Here is a 19,245-nt window from a genome sequence, read left to right as displayed (position 1 = left end):
GTCTTTTTTCCTAAATCAAGTCCTAATCTTTAAAACAATGACAAAAAACAGTTCTGACCTGTCTAATGTTACTCCTAGTGAAGTACATTAAAAAAAAAATCACAAATATACTTGGGGTTTTATAGAACATTTTGCCTAAGAATTCCAAAATAAATGGCCCAACATAATGTGTCAAATCAGATATTATTATAGCCAATATTTATCGGCTATAATTTAACAATCAAGATAATAATCTAAATTTCCCATTCTCTGCCGATATTTGAAATTAGCCCCAGTATATTTTACATTTTGGAGTAGCAGTTCGGGAGTGCTATGAGGTGTTTTTATTAGCATTTTGTATTTTTATTAATCCTTTTATGTATTTATTTATCACGTTGTTTTAATTGTTATAATTTAATTTATTATTTGTGTTCATTGTGCATCTATTTATTTATTTTAATGTATTTATTTATCATTATTTTTATTTGACCTCAATACACCACAACACACTCAGGCCTCATTTCTCTCACAGGACCATATGAAACGCTGGAAGGCGTATGACCTACATCTGATTATTGCATTTCATTGAACTGACTCGTCTCAAGCTCAAGAACACCAAGAATGACATTATCACAGTAACTGATGCAGGTCCAGTAGCGCATGTTTTGTTAAGCAGATATATCGCGACCGAGTGTGAGAAACCAACAGCAATAATCAAGTGAAGCTGGCGAACACGGCGGAACTATTATCATCTCCTGCTGGTCACGGTTTCTTTCCGGAGGCATAACAGAGTGACACGCAGTCACTGGAGGAGGGAAAAAGAGAAGATGGCAGGATCTAAAGTAAGTTACTTTCTTTTACACTATTTTAAATAAATGAATTATCCGAGTGTGCGACTTTGTTAGTTAATGTTCGTTGTTTAACACGCGCAGTTTTCAAAACAAGTTGTTCTCTTTCACTGAGTTTCGGACGTTAAACGTTTTCGCGGCATGTCGAGACATGTTGAGACCGAAGCGAACTCTGTCACGCCCCCCGTTCAATGTATACAAAGCTCAGCCTGTAGTGGTTTAACAGCGTGCACCAGAACGACAACTAGCTAAATAATTAATTTGAAAGATTAAAAAGCTATTTCGTCTGTCTCTGTTCGCAAAGCAACACTCAGGTTAGCATATGTGTTGATCTGTGGAAGCCTGTTTCCGCCTATGTTATGAAAAAGAGAAGATATATCATACATTGTAATGAGAGACTTGGTATCTCAGTGAAGAGTTAGTATTTCAAAATAATGAGTTAATATCTCAGAAAAATGAGAAACCTTCTCAACATAAAGACTTAGCTTGATATACTAACTCATTGCAACATTTACATCATGCCCTGTTGTATTTGTCTGTTTAAAGTACTGGCTGCACACTTACTGTTAGGGGCTGCTGACATCAGGTGAATTGAATAGTCAATAAAACTGCTTTCATGACAAGATACCAGTCAGTGGTACATATTAATAACAATTTTTGGTGACTGGTGTCATCTCATACCTACGTTTTGAATTAAGAATTCCCTGTTCAAATTCCATCTGTAATGCATTGCTGTTTAAGTGTTTGCATTTAGTAGACAAATTGTGGTGATTAAATCTTGACTTCACTGTATGCAAAAACTGTGTGTTCACAGTCCCGGATCCAGTCTTAATTTGGTGACATTTTGATAATTATTTCCAAAGATATCAGATTTAGAAGGATGCAAACATCAAGCGAATAAACAAATTTTACAATATAAAAAAACTGCAAAAAATTAAAAAATTATTGTGCTCTGTTCTACCTAAGGGAAGGGTATCTCAAACACTATAGACTGTATGAGGATTTGTCCCTCCACTAATTCTATCTCATTATTTTGAGATACTAACATTATATTGAGATACTAAATCATTATATTGAGAAAACTTCTCATTATAATGACTTACAGGTAGGGATGAGAATCGAGAACCAGTTGCAGTTGAGAATCGGTTCCAAATTATAATACGATACGATGCAATATACTTTGTTGTCTCCATGGGGAAATTTGTCTTGGACTCAAATGCTGCACACAAAAATGCCCCTGCAGTTGCGGTACAACAAACTACATAATAAATTGCATTTAGTCCACATTGCACATTACAGATATTGCACATGCATAGTACATAACCCATATTCCACATACCCCATGGTCATAAAAACACCATTAAACTATGGCACAATCCCTGCAGCCTCAAACAACATTATTTACAAGTTTTATGGAGGTAGGAACAAATGAGTTTTTAAAACGGTTAAGTTTAAAAACTCCACTGGAGTCTTATGTGTCTGAGCTTATCAATTCCTTTTATTGATGCCAACAGGTTTTTCAGTTGCACAACAAAGGCATCAATGTCATGTGTTTATGCTGCTGGAAACTTGCAACAAGGAAGAGTGATGGCAGAGTGGAGGAACAGTCCAAAGTGTGGCGTCATCTCCGTAAGAAAGATGACAGTGGTCTGTGAAATAATAAGTTCCAGCAAGGGTGGAAACACCAGCAATATGCTGAAAATTCTTTATATAACATGGGCTTAAATTCCAATCATACCAGGTATTTGCCACTTCTGCCCAACTGAGCAGTGTTACCAGGGGTAAATATGCTATGTTATAATAAATGAAAGCAAATGCTGTACAAATATTCTCCTTTCAGAGGCTGACTGTTGCTACAGCTATGTCTCAGGTTGCAGCCAGGTTGGGAATCAATCAGGGAATCGATAAGGAATCCGATAATGGCATTGGTATCAACAAACTCTGATCAATTTCCATCCCTACTTACAGGATCTTTTTTCATTGCTCTGGTGGAAATAGGCTTCCATATCGATCAAAACAAGTTGCCTTGATTTTAAGACTTAAAAGCTGAAATGTATTGATTGCTCTCTGCAGTCAGCCTTGGTATTATGCATGGATGTTGGATTCTCCATGTCCAACTCCGCCCCGGGTGAGGAGCCTCCCTTTGAACTTGCCAAGAAAGTCATCCAGAAGTTTGTTCAGCGCCAGGTAAACCTGCACTACACTTGTAAAAAGAAAGAAAAACAAAGTCCGCCTGAAGGACCGACACTGAAAATGCCTTTGTCTTTTGACAGGTTTTTGCAGAGACGAAGGATGAACTGGCTTTAGTTCTGTTTGGGACCGACTCCACTAAGAACCAACTGGCCCAGGATGGCCAGTACCAGAACATCACTGTGCACCGTAACCTCATGATACCCGACTTTGAGCTTCTGGAGGAAATAGAGAATCAGGTCCATCCAGAGAGTCAGCAGGCTGATTGTATCCTTTTGCTCAAAACGTTTTTTTAAAAATCAGTTTATCAGGTAATGCTGCAGGTGTATCAGTATTAAGGCCTCATCTAGCTATTTTACAGTGAATAATTGTTGGTTTTGCAGATACATAATTATTACAAAAGAAATACAGAACAATTTTCATTCTCAGGTAACATTGACTGGACAGGAGAAAAGGCTCTTAAAATGAACAACTAATTGGTTTCCTTTTTTGGAAAAAATGAAAACAAAAGATAATGACAATAATAATAATAAACTATATGACCCAATAATACTACACATTATACTAGTGATCTTATACAGTGCTGTCTTACAATATACTAATACATATAATATAGAATTTTACAGTATAAAAACAACACTACACTCGGTAGTCTTGCTGAGTGTCTTTCTGCTGTACCACAACTGTGATGTATATAGTGACATGGATTAAATAAAGCCTTGATGCAAAGAATTTGCCTCAGTGGTTTTTAGTAATCGATTACCTCGAGGAATCATCTCAGCTAAACTTATTAGCTCCTTAACTCCTGCCCAACAGGGATGGATGCTCTTGTTGTCTGCATGGATCTCCTTAAGACAGAAGCAGTAAAAAAGTAAGAAGCTGCTTGTATCTCATGTAGATTTCAAACTATTCACAGCGAAAACAAATGGACTTCCATCCATTTTTGCTGGTGAGATTCCTGGCTCTCCCGTGATGTGACGCTGTGTCTTGTGGTTTCTTTTCAGGGGGAAGAAGTGTGATCGTCTCATCATCGCCGTCCTGACTGATCTCAACACTCAGGTCAGCTCGGACCACCTGGACGTTATTGTTGAGAACCTGAAACAAGCTGGCGTCACCCTGCAGTTCTTGTAAGGTTCACACACATTCACCCAGTATAATTTTAAAGCAAATATAATCAATAAAAATTGTCTGGCTGCATGAAGGCAGATCGCAAGTGCAAAAAGGTTTTTTTGTATCTGTCACCCATCGATGGTTATCATATTCACACTGTGTGAATCAGCGCTGATAACAGTCTCTCGAGCTGAACTGCCTGTTCTCTCTGCTGGTGTCATGGTTGCTTTGAGGCTCCTGTACTCGCTATATAATAAAAATGATACTTTAATATGCCATGCCAAATGCACCAGTGCTGTCTTTATACACACTCAAGGCAGACAGATTATACCTTCAGATACAGAAGCCCCTTAGATTTACCAAACAAAGCCAGAGGATGATATCAGTAATACAGTTGTGTGTGTTGTTATAGTAAGAAATGGCAGCTATTTAATTCTTATTTAAGTGTAAATGAGAGCCAACCTAGAGCCCTGAATCATACTGGACTATCACTGTGCAGCAACGAACTCAGGCTAACTGTGGGAGATATTTTATTTTTCTAATAATTAATATTTTACTGAAAATTGATTCCTCATATACTAGCAATATTAATGTTTAAACACCATGTAGAATTTCACCAATTAAAATGTATTAATTTAATGAAAAACTAATTTTAAAATTTGCCTTAAAATGCATTTTGTACTTTTTAATTATTAATGATTAATTGATTATTAGTGTTGTGGTGCTTCCCAGAAGCGGCTCATCACTCTGTGTGGCTTCAGATACACACCAAATCTATTTCTGAGGACAATCTGGTTAAATAAATGTAATATAAAACAAAAGATAAAAATAAAGAAGGCATTCTGATGAAACATTCAAAGTTAAATGTGTCTCCTGTCAAGTTCACTCTGTGTAGTTTCATGGCATTAACTCATACCTACGTATTCTTCTGTCTTTATGCATGTTCAGTTTGCCTTTCCCTGCGGAGGAAAATGAAGAGGAGGGCGGAGGAGATGCAGACGGAAGAGGTCACCCGGGCGCAGGCAAAGGTCTATCCAGGGAACAGAAGGAAGGCCTGGACATGGTGAAACACATCATGCTGAGCCTGGATGAGGAGGACGGCCTGGATGAAATTTATTCCTTCAGGTTGGAGAAATCTTAAACACTGGATATTTATCATGTATTTCTTCTTTACACGTTTCTCTCTTTATTGTTAAACCATCAATTAATGACAAAATTTAAACCTGAAGTTAAAACTTTAGTGACCCCTTTCTCACTGCAACACAGACTGTATGCGTAGCACACATGTATTTGTGGTGGAAAAGAGGATTTAGTTTGTTATCATATGTATTAGTCCATTATTAGATTCCCTGTGATGCAGTGATGCACATAAAACACACCTCTGGAAAGAGTTCAGTCCAGTCAGCTGCAGAGTGCATGAGGTAGGGAATACTGTATCAACTGTGCACAGTTGATCTCAATATAATCAAAATCGCAATATGGCCAAGTGCAATATTCAAATTGAAGAATGTGTTCGCTACAGACCTCAACAAATGTCACATCATCATTATTTAATAGTGTTTTTCCATTGAAAATGTAATTGTGATAACAAGGTGTCAGTCATTATACAAGATAGGGTTGTATAACGAGGTTAAGATGCAAAAATGATCATTCTCTCTAAAGCTGAATCATTGCAGTTGCAATATCTGTCAAATTGATGTATCATATTGTGCAGCCCTAACATCATGCAACAACTGTTACTGCTGGTATACAGTGACACTTGTGGGTGATTTGTACAATATGTGTTATTTTGTTTTAGCTCTTGATTATAAAGTAGACCTGGCAACTACAGTTTGGTCTAAATATTGAAGTTTGTCAGAGTATTAATTTACTAATGTTTATTAAACGTACCGTACTCCCCCGGAGAGGAGGGGTGGTAAGATGGAATGGTTACGAAAAACTAAGATAATCTGCTCATTAGTCACATCTTGTTTACGTCTGCATTGTGGAAGTGAGTCAGATGATTGATGGCAGAACGTTTAGTTTGTGATGGGGTTTTTTTTACGCTGTAGAGGCAAAGATTTTTCCATTGTGGCCTACTATGGCAAAATATTACCAGCAGAACTGCTGTCATATGACTTGGCTGACCGTGTGCTTCACTCATGCTGTAGGAATGCTATTGAGCAGCTGTGTATGTTCAAGCGCATCGAGAGGAGACCCATGCCCTGGCCCTGTCAGCTGACAATTGGCAGCTGTCTGTCCATCCGTATTGTTGGATATAAAGCAGTAAGTGAACTGGGTGAATATACACCACATGATTCTTACACAGCCTTACTGAACAACATAATGCGTCTGTGAGTTCTGTCATGTAACCATGCAGTTACCGCTGTGAAGTCCGGCTGCTGGTTGTCATTCTTTAATCTGATCAATTAGTGACACCTTGTGGCGAAAAATAATTCCACACATGGTTACTGCAAATAGTGAGACTTTCAGTCAGACGTTTGTCATGTTTACTTTGAATAAAGAGACTAAAAGTGCTTTTGATTAATATATCCTACATACCACTATATAGCTTTTCAATTTAAAGGGATAGTTCAGATTTTTTGATGTGTGGTTGTGTGAGGTACTCATCGATAGTCATTGTGTTACCTACAGTAGATGGCAGATTGTACCCCCAGTTTGGAGAAGCAGAGAGACGTACCAGCATGGGGAGCTAAGCAATATACTGCTGTGGACAGGGTCAGCAACAAAATGTGTTTTAGGTCCACCTAAAAAAAAAAATCAATATCAGGTTAAGTGTACAGTATTTTTAGAATACTTTTTCACCCTTTACCTTGCTGTCAGACAGCCTTTTCTGATGGCAAACTGCCCTTATGCAAGACAAATATTGCTGTTTCCTGCCCAACCAGACTCCATTTGCAGAATTAGTCATTTAGCTTGCAGAACACAGGAGCTGATGGTCTACTGTTCCCCCAGATTGTTAGTTTGTTTGTGTTAATTTGTGACTTTGGTGAATCCAAACTGTCCTTTTAAACATGGCAGTCTCACAATAACACAAACAAACTAACAAATCGAGGCAGCAGTAATCCTGCAACTCCAGTGACGCAATATTCGGCTTATATATAACAGCGAGTTCCCATTGAAAGAGGCTGTGTAATGGCAATATAAAAGTACAGCATACACATAAGCTGATATATATTTTTTTTATGTCTAAAATACATTTTGTTGCTGGGGCGGGGGGTGTCAACTGGCATTTACTGTGGGTGATAGACTAATTATAGATAATTAATCTCATACAACCCCACATTAAATAAATGGACTGATCGCTTATCTGGTTTTGTACTTATTACAGAAATGTCAGTTTGCAGCAGTTCTGTATGTTTTGCTCATTCATCTACTGTATGAGAAGAGAATCCTCCATGTCCTTTAAACCGGTGTCACTTTACTTCTGTGTCATTTAAATGCACAGGTGACAGCTCATCAGTAACAGTCACGTTAACTCTTACCAGTGGACATTTTCTCATCCACAAACACTGCTCCTCATGCGTTCCAGGTGACTGAGGAGAAACTGAAGAAAACGTGGATCACAGTCGACGCTCAAACTAACCAGAAAGAGGACGTGAAGCGAGACACCGTCTACGTTCTGGATGATGACAATGAGACAGAGGTGCAGAAGGACGATACCATCCAAGGTGAGAGAGTTGTTTGAAATCAGATTGCATAATGTCGTTGGAATTTCGAATTATTAATATAAATCTCTTTTTTTTCTTCACAGGTTATCGTTATGGAAGTGATATCGTTCCCTTCTCCAAAGTAGATCAAGAACAGATGAAATACAAGCATGATGGGAAGTGCTTCGCTGTCCTCGGCTTCACCAAACAGAGCAATGTATTGAACTATAATAATAATAATAATAATAATAATAAAAAAAAAATCACAGGTAATGTAATCCTGAAACTTCGCTCTCACACTGATTGTTTTTACCGTCTGTCTGCAGGTAAAACGGCATCAGTTCATGGGGAATCAAGCCATCAAGATGTTTTCTCCAAAGGATGATGAGGTGAGAACGGAGTGAGCCGCTGCAATGCTGGTGACTCCATGCTGACACTATTGACATACAGTATATAGAAATAGAGGACATGAGAGCTCCCCTAAATTTAAACATTATTAATGTCAGTGGTTGATACTGACCTGTTCGTGCTTCTCCTGTTCTGTCTGAACAGCATGCAGCCGTTGCCTTGTCCGCTCTCATCCGAGCGCTGAATGAACTCCAAATGGTGGCCATCGTACGTTACGCCTATGATCGCCGCTGCAACCCTCAAGTAGGAGCAGCCTTCCCGTGCATCAAAGAGGACTATGAGGTGCGGTCACAGACTCGAAAATACACAGTTTTAATTACGTTTACCAAATGTGTGTGAGACAACAGAGCGTTAACGCTCTTTCTCTCACCCTTATAGTGTCTGATATACATCCAGCTGCCCTTCATGGAAGACCTCAGACAGTTTACGTTTCCCTCTCTTGAGAACAACAAAAAGTTCACCCCGTCAGGTACTGTCTCTGCATTTCAAACCCATTCCACAGTTTGATTATTTTTAGATACAAAACACCTGGAGGAACTGAGTTGTAAGAAACTCACAAGCTCACACGTTCATGTGTAACTGACTGCAGATTCTCCACAAGAGGTCTGATCAATATCACAGCAGCAGCTGCAATATTCAGACCTGAAGGTGTAAACATGACAGTGATACAGAAAGTAAAAACTGCTGCAACTTTAACACTGCTTCACCAGGCTCCATGATCAGAGTTAACACAGAAACACACACACACACACACACACAGATCATCCATATCAGCACTTCTTAACTGCCACTGCTCTTACGTGTTTCATATGTGGCTCAGGTTGTGATAATCGTGATACCGGCCGGCTTTTTAAGGCTGTGTACCAAACTTCAATACTTTTATGGCACCAACTGTTAAATTACTTTGATCCTGTTGAGGATTGAAAACTTTTGTGTGCTGTGTGTTTCCTCTGTAGACTCCCAGCTGTCGGCTGTGGACTCTCTCATTGACTCCATGATGTTGGTGGAGGAGGATGATGAAGGACAACAGAAGGACATGTTCAAGGTCCACCAAATTCCCAACCCTGCCTTCCAGAGGCTCTTCCAGGTACTGCAGTCCAGTTTGTATTTATGAGGTGCAGAGCTCCAGCTGTTTAGTGATTCTGATCTGAGGCAAATGGGAACAGGAAGACAATGCTCATTTTCAGCTCAGTGACTTAAGAAAATAAAAGATTTTATTTGCCTGACAAGAGTTTAACCAGCTAGAGGCTAATAATATTCAACCAGGTCATATTAGAGCTGCAACTAATGATTATTTGTCGTTTTATCTGTCAATTATTTTCTTGATTATTAGTTTTTGTTTTAAAATGTCAGAAAATGATGAAAAATGTAAATCGGTTTTTCCTTAAGTCTGTCCACAACCTGAAGATAATTAATTTACTGTCATAGAGGAGTAAAGAAACCAAAATATTTACATTTAGGAAGCTGAAATCGGAGAATTTTGACTTTGTTGCTGGAGAGCAGAGAGAAACACTTTTTTACAAATCTCTGTGTGTTCAGCTCTCAGGACTTTTGTAGCTTCTAATCTAATTTCTCTGCTGCGTCTCTGTGTTTAAGTGCAGGTATTAGCTTTTAAATAACAAAATAACAAGCTTGTCCTCAGTTAAAAGACACATCTTCAAGCAGGTAGTCCTGTTGTAATGGAGATGTAAATCCCTGCTGTGCTGGGCTGACGTGCCAAGTCAAACCGAGTCAAACCAGGCCAGCACATGTACATGGAACTGGATGAGTTTAAAAACACTGGTCCAAATATGTTTATTAGAGTGAAAAAAGTTTGTTTTTAATGATATTAATCACTACAAATCTGAAATGATGCTATATCGAGGTTGAATTCCTGTTTTTTTTCTGTGTTGAAAGTCATTTAGACCCTGTATTATTACTGTGATTCTGTTTTAAATATGTAAATGCAATCATCATTTAGCCTACAGACACTCTGTTATCACAGTGAAACTCGTCAGCTTCCTTGTGTAGATTGGACTGATTATTTCCTCACTTTTTACAGCTCATCTTTTGCCCAAATTCTGGTGGAGTTGGACAAAACAACACTAATATCTCATTTATATTCTGAATGTGGAATCTGGGAGGCACCGCACAATCAAAGTTCAATCACCAGTACAATAACATGAATGAGATTTGCTCTGAAATACTGGAGATTAACGGCTAAACAGAAACACTAGAGGAAAAAAGTTAAAATTAGGTAAAAACCCACAGAAACTGGAGGGTTTGCAGGTTAGCTGATGAGCTTACAGTGGTCACCAGGGGGAAGAAGTTTGCAAATATGAATAACAGACAGGAACAGGATAACAGAAGCATTCAAATTCACCTCTTGTTGATTGAATGTGCAGACATTCTGCACTTAGACTGGATTTTAAGACAATGCTCACAGCATTCAACAAATAAGAATTTAATTAAGACCTTTCCGAAGATATTTCGACGATTTAATACTTTTTAAGGTTTTATACTAGTAAATGTGAATTCAAGGATGAGTAGCCACCCTGCAGGTTTTCTTTCTCAACCCAACCTTTCTTTCAGTGTCTGCATCACCGGGCGGTGAACCCCGGCACTCCTCTTCCTCCCATGGAGCCGTGGCTGAAGGCCGCTCTCGAGCGCCCTGAGATCATTACTGAACGTTGCCAGGCTCCACTGGAGGAGATGAAGAGGAAATTTCCCCTCACAGAAGTGGAGAAGAAAAAGAAGCCAAAGACCAGTGCTCAGATTTTTGGCAAAGAGTAAGTTTGACTCAGTACGCTGCTGAGAGCTCTTTGAATGTTACAGAAAGGCCTGTTAGTCATGTAGTGAGAAGTGTTTTTTTTGGTCTCGTCCAAAATATTAATGCAGAAGATTGTATAAAAGCCGTAGTGTTTTATAAGTGTCTTTGTGCAGCAGAGATGGGGACTCAGGTTGTTATCAAGTTTCCACACACAGAGACTCGTGACTTGACTTGGGCTCGTACTCAAAAGACTTCAGACAGGACTTGAAGTTGAGATCAGGGACTCATGAACAGTCTGTATTTTATTTTGGCGCATTAACATTAAGGAAATGATTAGGTCAATGTCTTTCCCTCCTTTATCATCATGTGTAACCTGGCAGATCAGGTGCACGACGACTGCAAACCTGCAGCTGCTGTGCAATCTGTCATGAACTTTAATAACTTCGTGCAAAGCCAAAACAAAACCGTCTCTAAATGCAATGTCTGCTGGGATAAAAGGATAAACTTAATGAGGCACCTGAAAACAATAGGCGAGTCACTTTGTAAGTTAAAGTAAAAGGCCCACACTTAGCTCAGCATCCGATATCTAATGTTAGTTTGATTGCTTAATCAGTTTGGCATTCGATTATTATTTTGAAAAGAGGAGTTGGTGTTTGTGCGCAGGGTGTGCTGCTTTGTTGAGACTAAAATAATTAGATTTCCCCAGTTTTGGGAGGAGGAATGGCGGCGCCTACTTGGTCTTCTCTCTGCTCCTGCATTAGTTTTCATCTGTGGGATGTCTGTGTGTCTCTGTGACTCACTCCGGACTGAGCGTTTTGTGATTGATATCAGGCGGTTGTGCGCTCTCCCTCCTGCCTGGCGGCGCATGAAGAGCTGCGTTTTTCTCCACTCTGCTCTTCGCTGGCCTGTTAAAGTGTGTAACCCTCGTCTTTTCTTTCTTAGAGCAGTAGCAGCTTAATTTGTTCCCAGCCGTCATCCCCTCATGGAAAATGTTAGATATTCTACTGCGGTGGACAGGTGGTTCTGTGATGCGTCATTACGCATGATGCAGTGGCTGGGCATAATGTTATACTGAACTCCAATAGCTCGGTTAAAGTGATCACATACCAAACAACTAATCAATGCTGATAGGCTAGAGTGTGGTAATAGATAAAGGCATGATGATTAGTGCTGCAATTAACAATTATTTTTACGATCGATTAATCTGTTGATTATTTTCTCAATTAATCATTTTGTTGTTTGGTCTATAAAATGTCAGAAAATGGTGGGAAATGTCGATCAGTGTTTCTCAGAGCCTAAGATGACGTCCTCAAATGTCTCATTTTACACACAATCCAAAGATATTCAGTTCAATGTCAGTGAGGAGTGAAGAAACCAGAAAATATTCACATTTAAGAAGCTGGAAATTTGGCTTTTTTTCTTAAAAAAAATTTACTCAAACCAGGTAATCTATCAAAATAGTTGGTGATTAATTTATAATTGATCAGTTGTTGCAGCTCTATTGATAATACAGTACATGCTTTGAATTCGTTAGATAAAAGTGTGCGGTGTTCGAAAAAGACCAGATGACTTGCAGCAGATGATAGAACACTCATTACAACTATATGAGACTTACCTTAACTAGGACTTGCAAAAAATGACTTGTGAGCATCTCTGGTGTGCACACACAGGTTTCACTGATTATAAGAATTTACTATTTTCTGTATTCTAACTCAGTGGTTCCCAACCTGGGGGTCCCAACCTCCACTAGGGATCGCTAAAGCTTCACAGGGGGTCGTGAGGTCTTCTTGATTTTAAAGGTTTAAAGAAAACTTTTGTATTTTTTGATATGTATTATGTAAGGGATAATGTACAGATGAGCAGGGTTTATTTTACAATAATGACTTGTTCACTGCACATTATGCCACGTATTGCACAGTTCCTTACTAGGGTTGGGCGACTGGATAAATATATCATCTATTGAGGATGGGCTTAATCCATGGCCGATTTAATTTTTTTTTTTTTTTTTTTTGGGCCGGTTTTCAGGGCGATATTTGTCATTTTATTCTGCTAATGTATTAGTCTGCAGAGTGACAGCCTCTGCTCTGCACCACCAACAAAGACAGTTTTGGTGAGTTTTACATGTTTTTCTGTCGAGTTTAAATGAAGTGTGTTTTCCGAGGCGTTAACGAGCCAATTAAGCTTGTATTAGTTTGGTAAAAGAGAGAAACTTGAATTCAGAAGGTGAACGGTTGTATTTCTCCGTTTGAAATGGAAATTAAGTGGGGGGACATGTCATTTCTAGACACTTCGTGAGTTTATTTTGTCTATTGGACGTAGTGAACGTACGCAGTGTGCATATCTCTCAGCTGAGACCCGGGAGGAGGTGGGAGGGGGGATGAAGATATCGCCAATCGCTGATGGATGGGCTGACGATTGGAAAAATTTAACCTATCGCCCAACTCGATTACTTACCAAAATAAATCAATAATTTGTGATGAAGTAGTGATTTTAAATATGATTTTCTTGATTTGGAAATAATTTTATTGCTCCTCCAGAGTCTATGATCAGAGCTGCATCTATAGCAACCATATTCTTCATAGCAACAGTCTGCTGTAAAGAAATAACTGACCTTAAGAATGCTGTATTTGACCAATCAGAGCTTGGTATTTAACAAAGCTTTTAAATAAAATATTATATGAAATATTCATAAAAGATGTCACATAGTCAGGGGTTGTCAGTTTACTCAGTGAAAGAGACGGGGGTCCCTTAAGGAAAAAGGTTGTGAACCACTGTTCTAACGGTCCCATTTGTCATTTACAGCACTGAGGAGCCAGATGCCAAGAAGGCAAAGGGAGACGAAGAGGAGGAGGATTACAACCTGGCTGACATTGCCGAAGGCTCTGTTACTTCGGTGAGAATCAGGGGAGCTGGGATGGCACAGTAATCCTAGAGAGAAAACCACTTTCTATAAAAATCAGCCATTCCCAGTTAAGTTCTTCATCACTTACATTTCACATTTTTTAACACTTCCAACACCAGGTGGGAAGCGTGGATCCAGCGCGAGATTTCCGCGCTCTGATCAAGCTGAAGACTCTCCCGTTCGGAGAAGGTGAGGTCCGGTTATTTTGTGGCGAGCTGGCCTGATAAACCCGGCATATTACGAACCAGCCTGACTCATGTTCTGCCCTGGTAATTGTGTTTATCTCTTTGTTTGGTTGCGGTGACCCTCGTGTCCTTCCCAGTCTGTCAGCAGCTGACTCACAGGATAGAGCAGTTGCTTAGCAACAAGAACACACACTACTACATGAAAAGCATCACCTGTATCCAGGCTTTTAGAGAGCAGTCTGTGAAGGTAAATAAACATCCACTACCTCCCTTTTGGGAGTTGCATGATGATGTGGGAGTTTTTGTCGTAAGAGTCTGCATGAAACAATCTTGAGATATCATAGTTTTGACTTTACCATGGAGATTATGAGTCAACTTGAGGAGATTACAATGAGTCTGTTTCATGTCTTGAGACTTGAGCCGATGCCATGTCTTGTGTGAGTGTGTGTGTGTGTGTGTGCAACGGTGTCTGTATGTGGATGTGAGCTTTCAGGTGACTCATAAATGTGTCTTATCTTTCATTTTTCAGCTGGGGAATGCTGATCTGTACAATAGCTACCTCCAGTCCCTGAAAAGAAGCATCCCAAACAGACGGCTGGAGGTTTTCTGGGACCTGCTTGCTCAAGGTTTGTTAAGCCGTCTTTACTCAGGGCTGCAGGATTTCTCTCAAATCACTCCTCCCTTGAGATGAGATTACATTTCCACATAACTGAGCTCAAAATATGTAAATAACACAACACAAATAGGAGCTGATTGATGCCGCCTGAATCACAAGTCTGCTTCCAGTGTTTGTGGACTTAACTCATGCCGTTTGATCGACAGATGCCGTAACTCTGATCAGCAAGGACGAGGTTGAAGGAAGCACCGTGTCCAGAGCCGAAGCTAATCAGGTGACTTAATGAAAACTCACCTTTTTAAACCAGTGTGATCTAGGGGCGGGCGAAACAGCAGAATTTCAATCTAATGCCAAATAATACAGGGCCAGAATCCCCAGAATCAATCGCTTATATTACTCAAAGTAGCTTATGTGCCTTTATGTTAAAGGGTAGCAATGTGTCGTGATTTATGAGGCTAATCGTCGGCCTAAATGCAGGAGTCCTATTCTCTATTTGCACAACGTAGTGGGACATATGTCTGTTTTATGAGCTGCACATCTGTTCAGCTCCTGTCAACGATAAAGTAAAATCACGCTTCGCTTACAAACCAAGTAATTTTTCATCCTTAAGTCAGTTACTTCACTTTTCATGTGTAGCTGTTGGTAATCGTGTGTGTCGTCTGTTTTGTATATTTTGATAAGTGCCTCAGAGTTAAGACTAAACTGGAGGCCATTTATGTTTAATAAGTAGTTTACACTGAAGACATTTCTCTAAGCCTCTAGTTTTTCTAATTAGGTGTCTTCAAGTGAACCATTTTCAAAGCTCCATATATCACCACAATCCTTATATCCTAATTATCAATTTCATATTTTTTCCACACATAGTTTTTATCACCTTAGACCTCCTCATTCCCATACTTCACAATCTCAGTTTAGTTTGTGGTACAAAATATGGACAAACAATAGATTATTTTTTCATACAAGTCTAAAGGCCTATTATAAATATTTGTTGTTCTTGTCTTTCGTCAGTGCTCGTGTTTATTCTCTCATTTATCTCTTCTTATGAAAAAGTCGTATCACACAAGTGTATGAACTTATAATGTCTAGCACTATGCTAAACTATGTTGTAGGTTTTACTGTTTCATTTTATTGATAAATATATAAATTATGTAGTTCATCGCTGTAATTATCTGTGATATGCTGCCAGGAGAGTGCCACTTAGCAAGCTCCTGCAGGGTTTTTAGGCAACTCTTTATACGTGTAAATAACAAACAAACAAACCGTTAGCAACATTAGCTAGCTGATAGGGTTGTCATCTTTCTTCAGACACGACAGAAACAAAACTCGCCAAAATCGTCTTGGCTCATGTTTCCACTGCTCTGACAATCACCAACTCTGGTCTGATCAAAATAGACACGTAATTTACTTCAATACATGTGAAAATATCACAAGGGGGAGGTCAGACTTCAGACAAGCAGCAAAAATCTTTTCACATCTTCACATTTATTTATTTATTTTTTGTTGGTGGTGCTTTGATGTTACAGTGAAGTTGACAATGCTAGCTGGCTAATGTTGTTAACGGTTATCTAAGAAAGACACTGAAGTGATTATCAAAATACTACATACAAAACATACTGTAAACATTAACAAAATGTGCCAAGCCAAATGTGAAAAATTTAGTAACTAACTTGAGCTTGAAATATGAGTGTTTGTAGGTGAAGGTAATGTTACTTTAATGCTGACAGGAAGTAAACAGACATGCAGCTCATGAAATGTTTATACGTCACACCACGTTGTGCGAATACAGAATATCTTCCACAGTCACAAAAAGGTTATTATAATCAGCCATTTTCATATGTCAGGTTTGAGATATTTTTTTCCCAACTGCATTAAAATAATTAATTTAAATAATACATTTCAGTGGGATTTATATATTTTGCCATTTTTAATCAGTCTGCTAATTTTAAGTTAATGGTGACCAATTACAGTTTAAAAACGTAACATTTACCAATGCTGAAGATCTGATTTGACTGAAATATTAATTTCACTTCTATATAACTTGATGTTTTTTTGCCCGAGTCTGTCTGAAAAGACTCTGTGTCGGGGGTCTGGATGCTGAGGCATTTAACTTCTCCCTTCTTTTCCATTGCAGCTCAAACTTGTTTTTCTGGTGCTTGTTTTTTTTGTTTGTGTTAAAACTAATTTGTGGTGTTGCCACAGTAGCGACCACACATTTTCATTCACAGCTGTGGAAAAGCTTCAAATGGTGCTCCTCTTTTGTTCAGTCGTCACTGCGATTATGTGTCTTCTTACACTAGCCAGGCTGCACGTGCAAAACATTTTCTGTCTGTTTTTTGGGGCTTTATGCCTTTAATTGATGGGACATGAAAGAGGGAGAGAGAGTGGAGGGATGACATGCAGCAAAGGGCCACAGGCAGGAGTTGAACCCATGGCTGCTGCAGAGGACTCAGCCTTAGTATATGGGACTAGACTAGACCCCAGCCTTAATATGGGGCTCACATTTCTACCAACTGAGCTAACCAGGCGCCACAACATATTTGTTATTTGAATGCACACAAGTTACACATGCAGATGAAGGAAGAGGTTAAATGCGCTTCAACCGACTTACAAGGAAGTGCAACCCTGTCTGATGCTCTCAAGGGCAGGATATTTTTATCACTGGAAGGCTTGGGAAAATATGTTCAAAAATACTGGAGCATACAGACTATTAGTCAGTAGTTTTAGATTTTCCAGGTTTTTCCTGTGACAAGAATAAGTTACAGGCACTAAGATGTGTTCACTACACCGAACGTTGTTTTGTTTGCACAGACAGTTCCGCTCTTTGATGAAACACAAACGGTACAATGTAGAGAGAGAGAAACTGATCCCTTTTTGATGTCGATTGTATTGATGCCAGAAACTCTCTCCAAAAACGAGACACACGACTTCCAGCTTGGTGAATGGCAGAGTAGGTTGTGAGTCAGTTTTCAGCACATTTTTTGACATTTGCTGCAGGATTTACCTGTCCGAAACTCAGAGAACCTGTTGCCGAAATTGAGTCCTGATTGGCTATCCACTGCGTCCAAGCTCGACATGGGCAAAACAACCACAACTAAACCTAGACGTAGTATTGCTATTTTGGTATTTGTCCGCCCACCCCTTGCTGTTTCTGGAGACTGTCCTCATACTGACAGATGCCTGTTTTGTCCTCAGTTTCTGGTTGCTGAGGAGAAGAAAGAGGAGGCTGCTGCACCACCAGCTGAAGATACTGGAGATGTTGATGACTTGGTAAAATTTTTTTTTTTGTTTTTGTCTTTTATTCTGTGACTGCCCCTCTCAGGTTTTAAATGTTTAATGATGTGCCGCAATCTCATGTTAAAGCCATTTCCTGTGTATTTACAGGCTGTCCCTCTGTGTGTCTAGTGATGTGCTTGCTTGGCCTGTTGAGACCTTTCATGTAAACTCTCCAGTATTGAGTCTTTGTTGTGTTTTTTTTCTTCCTGTGCAGCTGGACATGATGTAAGGAGGCAATGGGAGCGTTTGCAGTGGACACGGAGAGAAATAAGAAGAATGCTTTCCCTCATCCCGGCCAGACCAAACCAAATCAGCCGTCCATTGTTCTGCCTCCTACTTTGAGACCCCTGATACTGAGTAATTACAGGCATACTGCACAGAGTGATGTTTGATTTAAATGTTTACACCAGTACTGTATAAATATTTGCCTTTTCTATAGAATTCACAATTGCAGATACTGTATGTCAAGGGCTTTAGATGTGTTTTGTCAGAAATTTCTTAAAGGGATAGTCCACATTATTTAATGTGAGGTTGTATAAGGTGTTTATTGATAGTTGGGGTATTAGCTACAGTAGATGGTGGCTGACATGCCCCCAGTTTGGAGAAACAGAGAGGAGTACCAGCATGGAAGCTAAGCAATGTACTACTGTGAACAGGCCATATATTTATGTTTTCACCACTTTACAGTTGCTGTCAGAGAAGGAGAAAGCCCTTCCTGAAAAAATGCCTGGTTTAGAGTGCTATTTCCCTTCCCTAGTTGGATTGCTCTCCTCTACCCCCTCTATGGGAAACGGCTGCTACAGCTGTTGCTCTCTCCAAACCAACCAAAATCCATGGGCAAAATTAGTAATTTTACCTTGCAGAACATGGCAGTTGCTGGACTACAGCTGCACCAAGCAGTTAATTTGTGTTATTGTGTGACTTTGGTGTTTTAAGATGTGAATTCAAAGTCACACAATAATACAATCAAACTAACAGATGGAGGCTGTGGTAGACAGATAGGGAGGTAAAATTACTGAGTTATGGAATTTGGTGGGTTTGGAGAAAGAGATGTTTGGCTTACGTGACAATGGTTTCTCACTGGAAGAGGATGTCTGATATTGACGACTTTTTTTTTTGGTGGACCATTTAAAGAGGCTAATATAGTTTGTTGCTGACCCTGTCCACAGCAGTTCATTGCTTAGCTTCCGTGCTGGTACTCCTCTCTGCTTCTCCAAACTGGGGACGTGCCAATCAGCATCTACTGTAAATAATACACTGATTATCAATACAGCCCTACATTAAATAATTTGAACTATTCTTTTAGAACGATCCCTTTACTGTATTTTTTTTTTA

At 39.3% G+C, this 19,245-nt stretch overlaps 1 protein-coding gene across 2 annotated transcripts; it reads left to right on the top strand.

Annotated features, from left to right (window-relative positions):
- The first annotated feature begins 670 nt into the window (after positions 1 to 670).
- On the top strand, positions 671 to 19,241 carry LOC146323069 (DNA repair protein Ku80-like). Of its 2 annotated transcripts, XM_084725287.1 has the most exons (21): positions 672 to 821; positions 2,901 to 3,014; positions 3,101 to 3,284; positions 3,834 to 3,888; positions 4,022 to 4,144; positions 5,076 to 5,252; positions 6,278 to 6,392; positions 7,660 to 7,798; positions 7,882 to 7,994; positions 8,104 to 8,166; positions 8,330 to 8,467; positions 8,564 to 8,654; positions 9,142 to 9,272; positions 10,757 to 10,953; positions 13,737 to 13,827; positions 13,956 to 14,025; positions 14,159 to 14,268; positions 14,551 to 14,647; positions 14,844 to 14,911; positions 17,830 to 17,904; positions 18,125 to 19,241. In XM_084725287.1, exons 1-21 carry the CDS (start codon positions 807 to 809, stop codon positions 18,137 to 18,139), a joined length of 2,181 nt encoding a protein of 726 aa, XP_084581413.1. In that variant the 5' UTR covers positions 672 to 806; the 3' UTR covers positions 18,140 to 19,241. The 2 variants fall into 2 exon arrangements, with proteins under 2 accessions (XP_084581412.1, XP_084581413.1); XM_084725286.1 differs by lacking the exon at positions 18,125 to 19,241 and having other exon boundaries at positions 671 to 821; positions 17,830 to 18,118.
- The last annotated feature ends 4 nt before the right edge of the window (positions 19,242 to 19,245 follow it).

Source organism: Lutjanus erythropterus, chromosome 8, assembly GCF_056507025.1.
Source record: "Lutjanus erythropterus isolate fLutEry1 chromosome 8, fLutEry1.hap2, whole genome shotgun sequence".
NCBI classification, from domain to species: domain Eukaryota; kingdom Metazoa; phylum Chordata; class Actinopteri; order Lutjaniformes; family Lutjanidae; genus Lutjanus; species Lutjanus erythropterus.
Note: the sequence above shows the minus strand (reverse complement) of the source record. Positions and strands in the feature narration are given on the sequence as shown.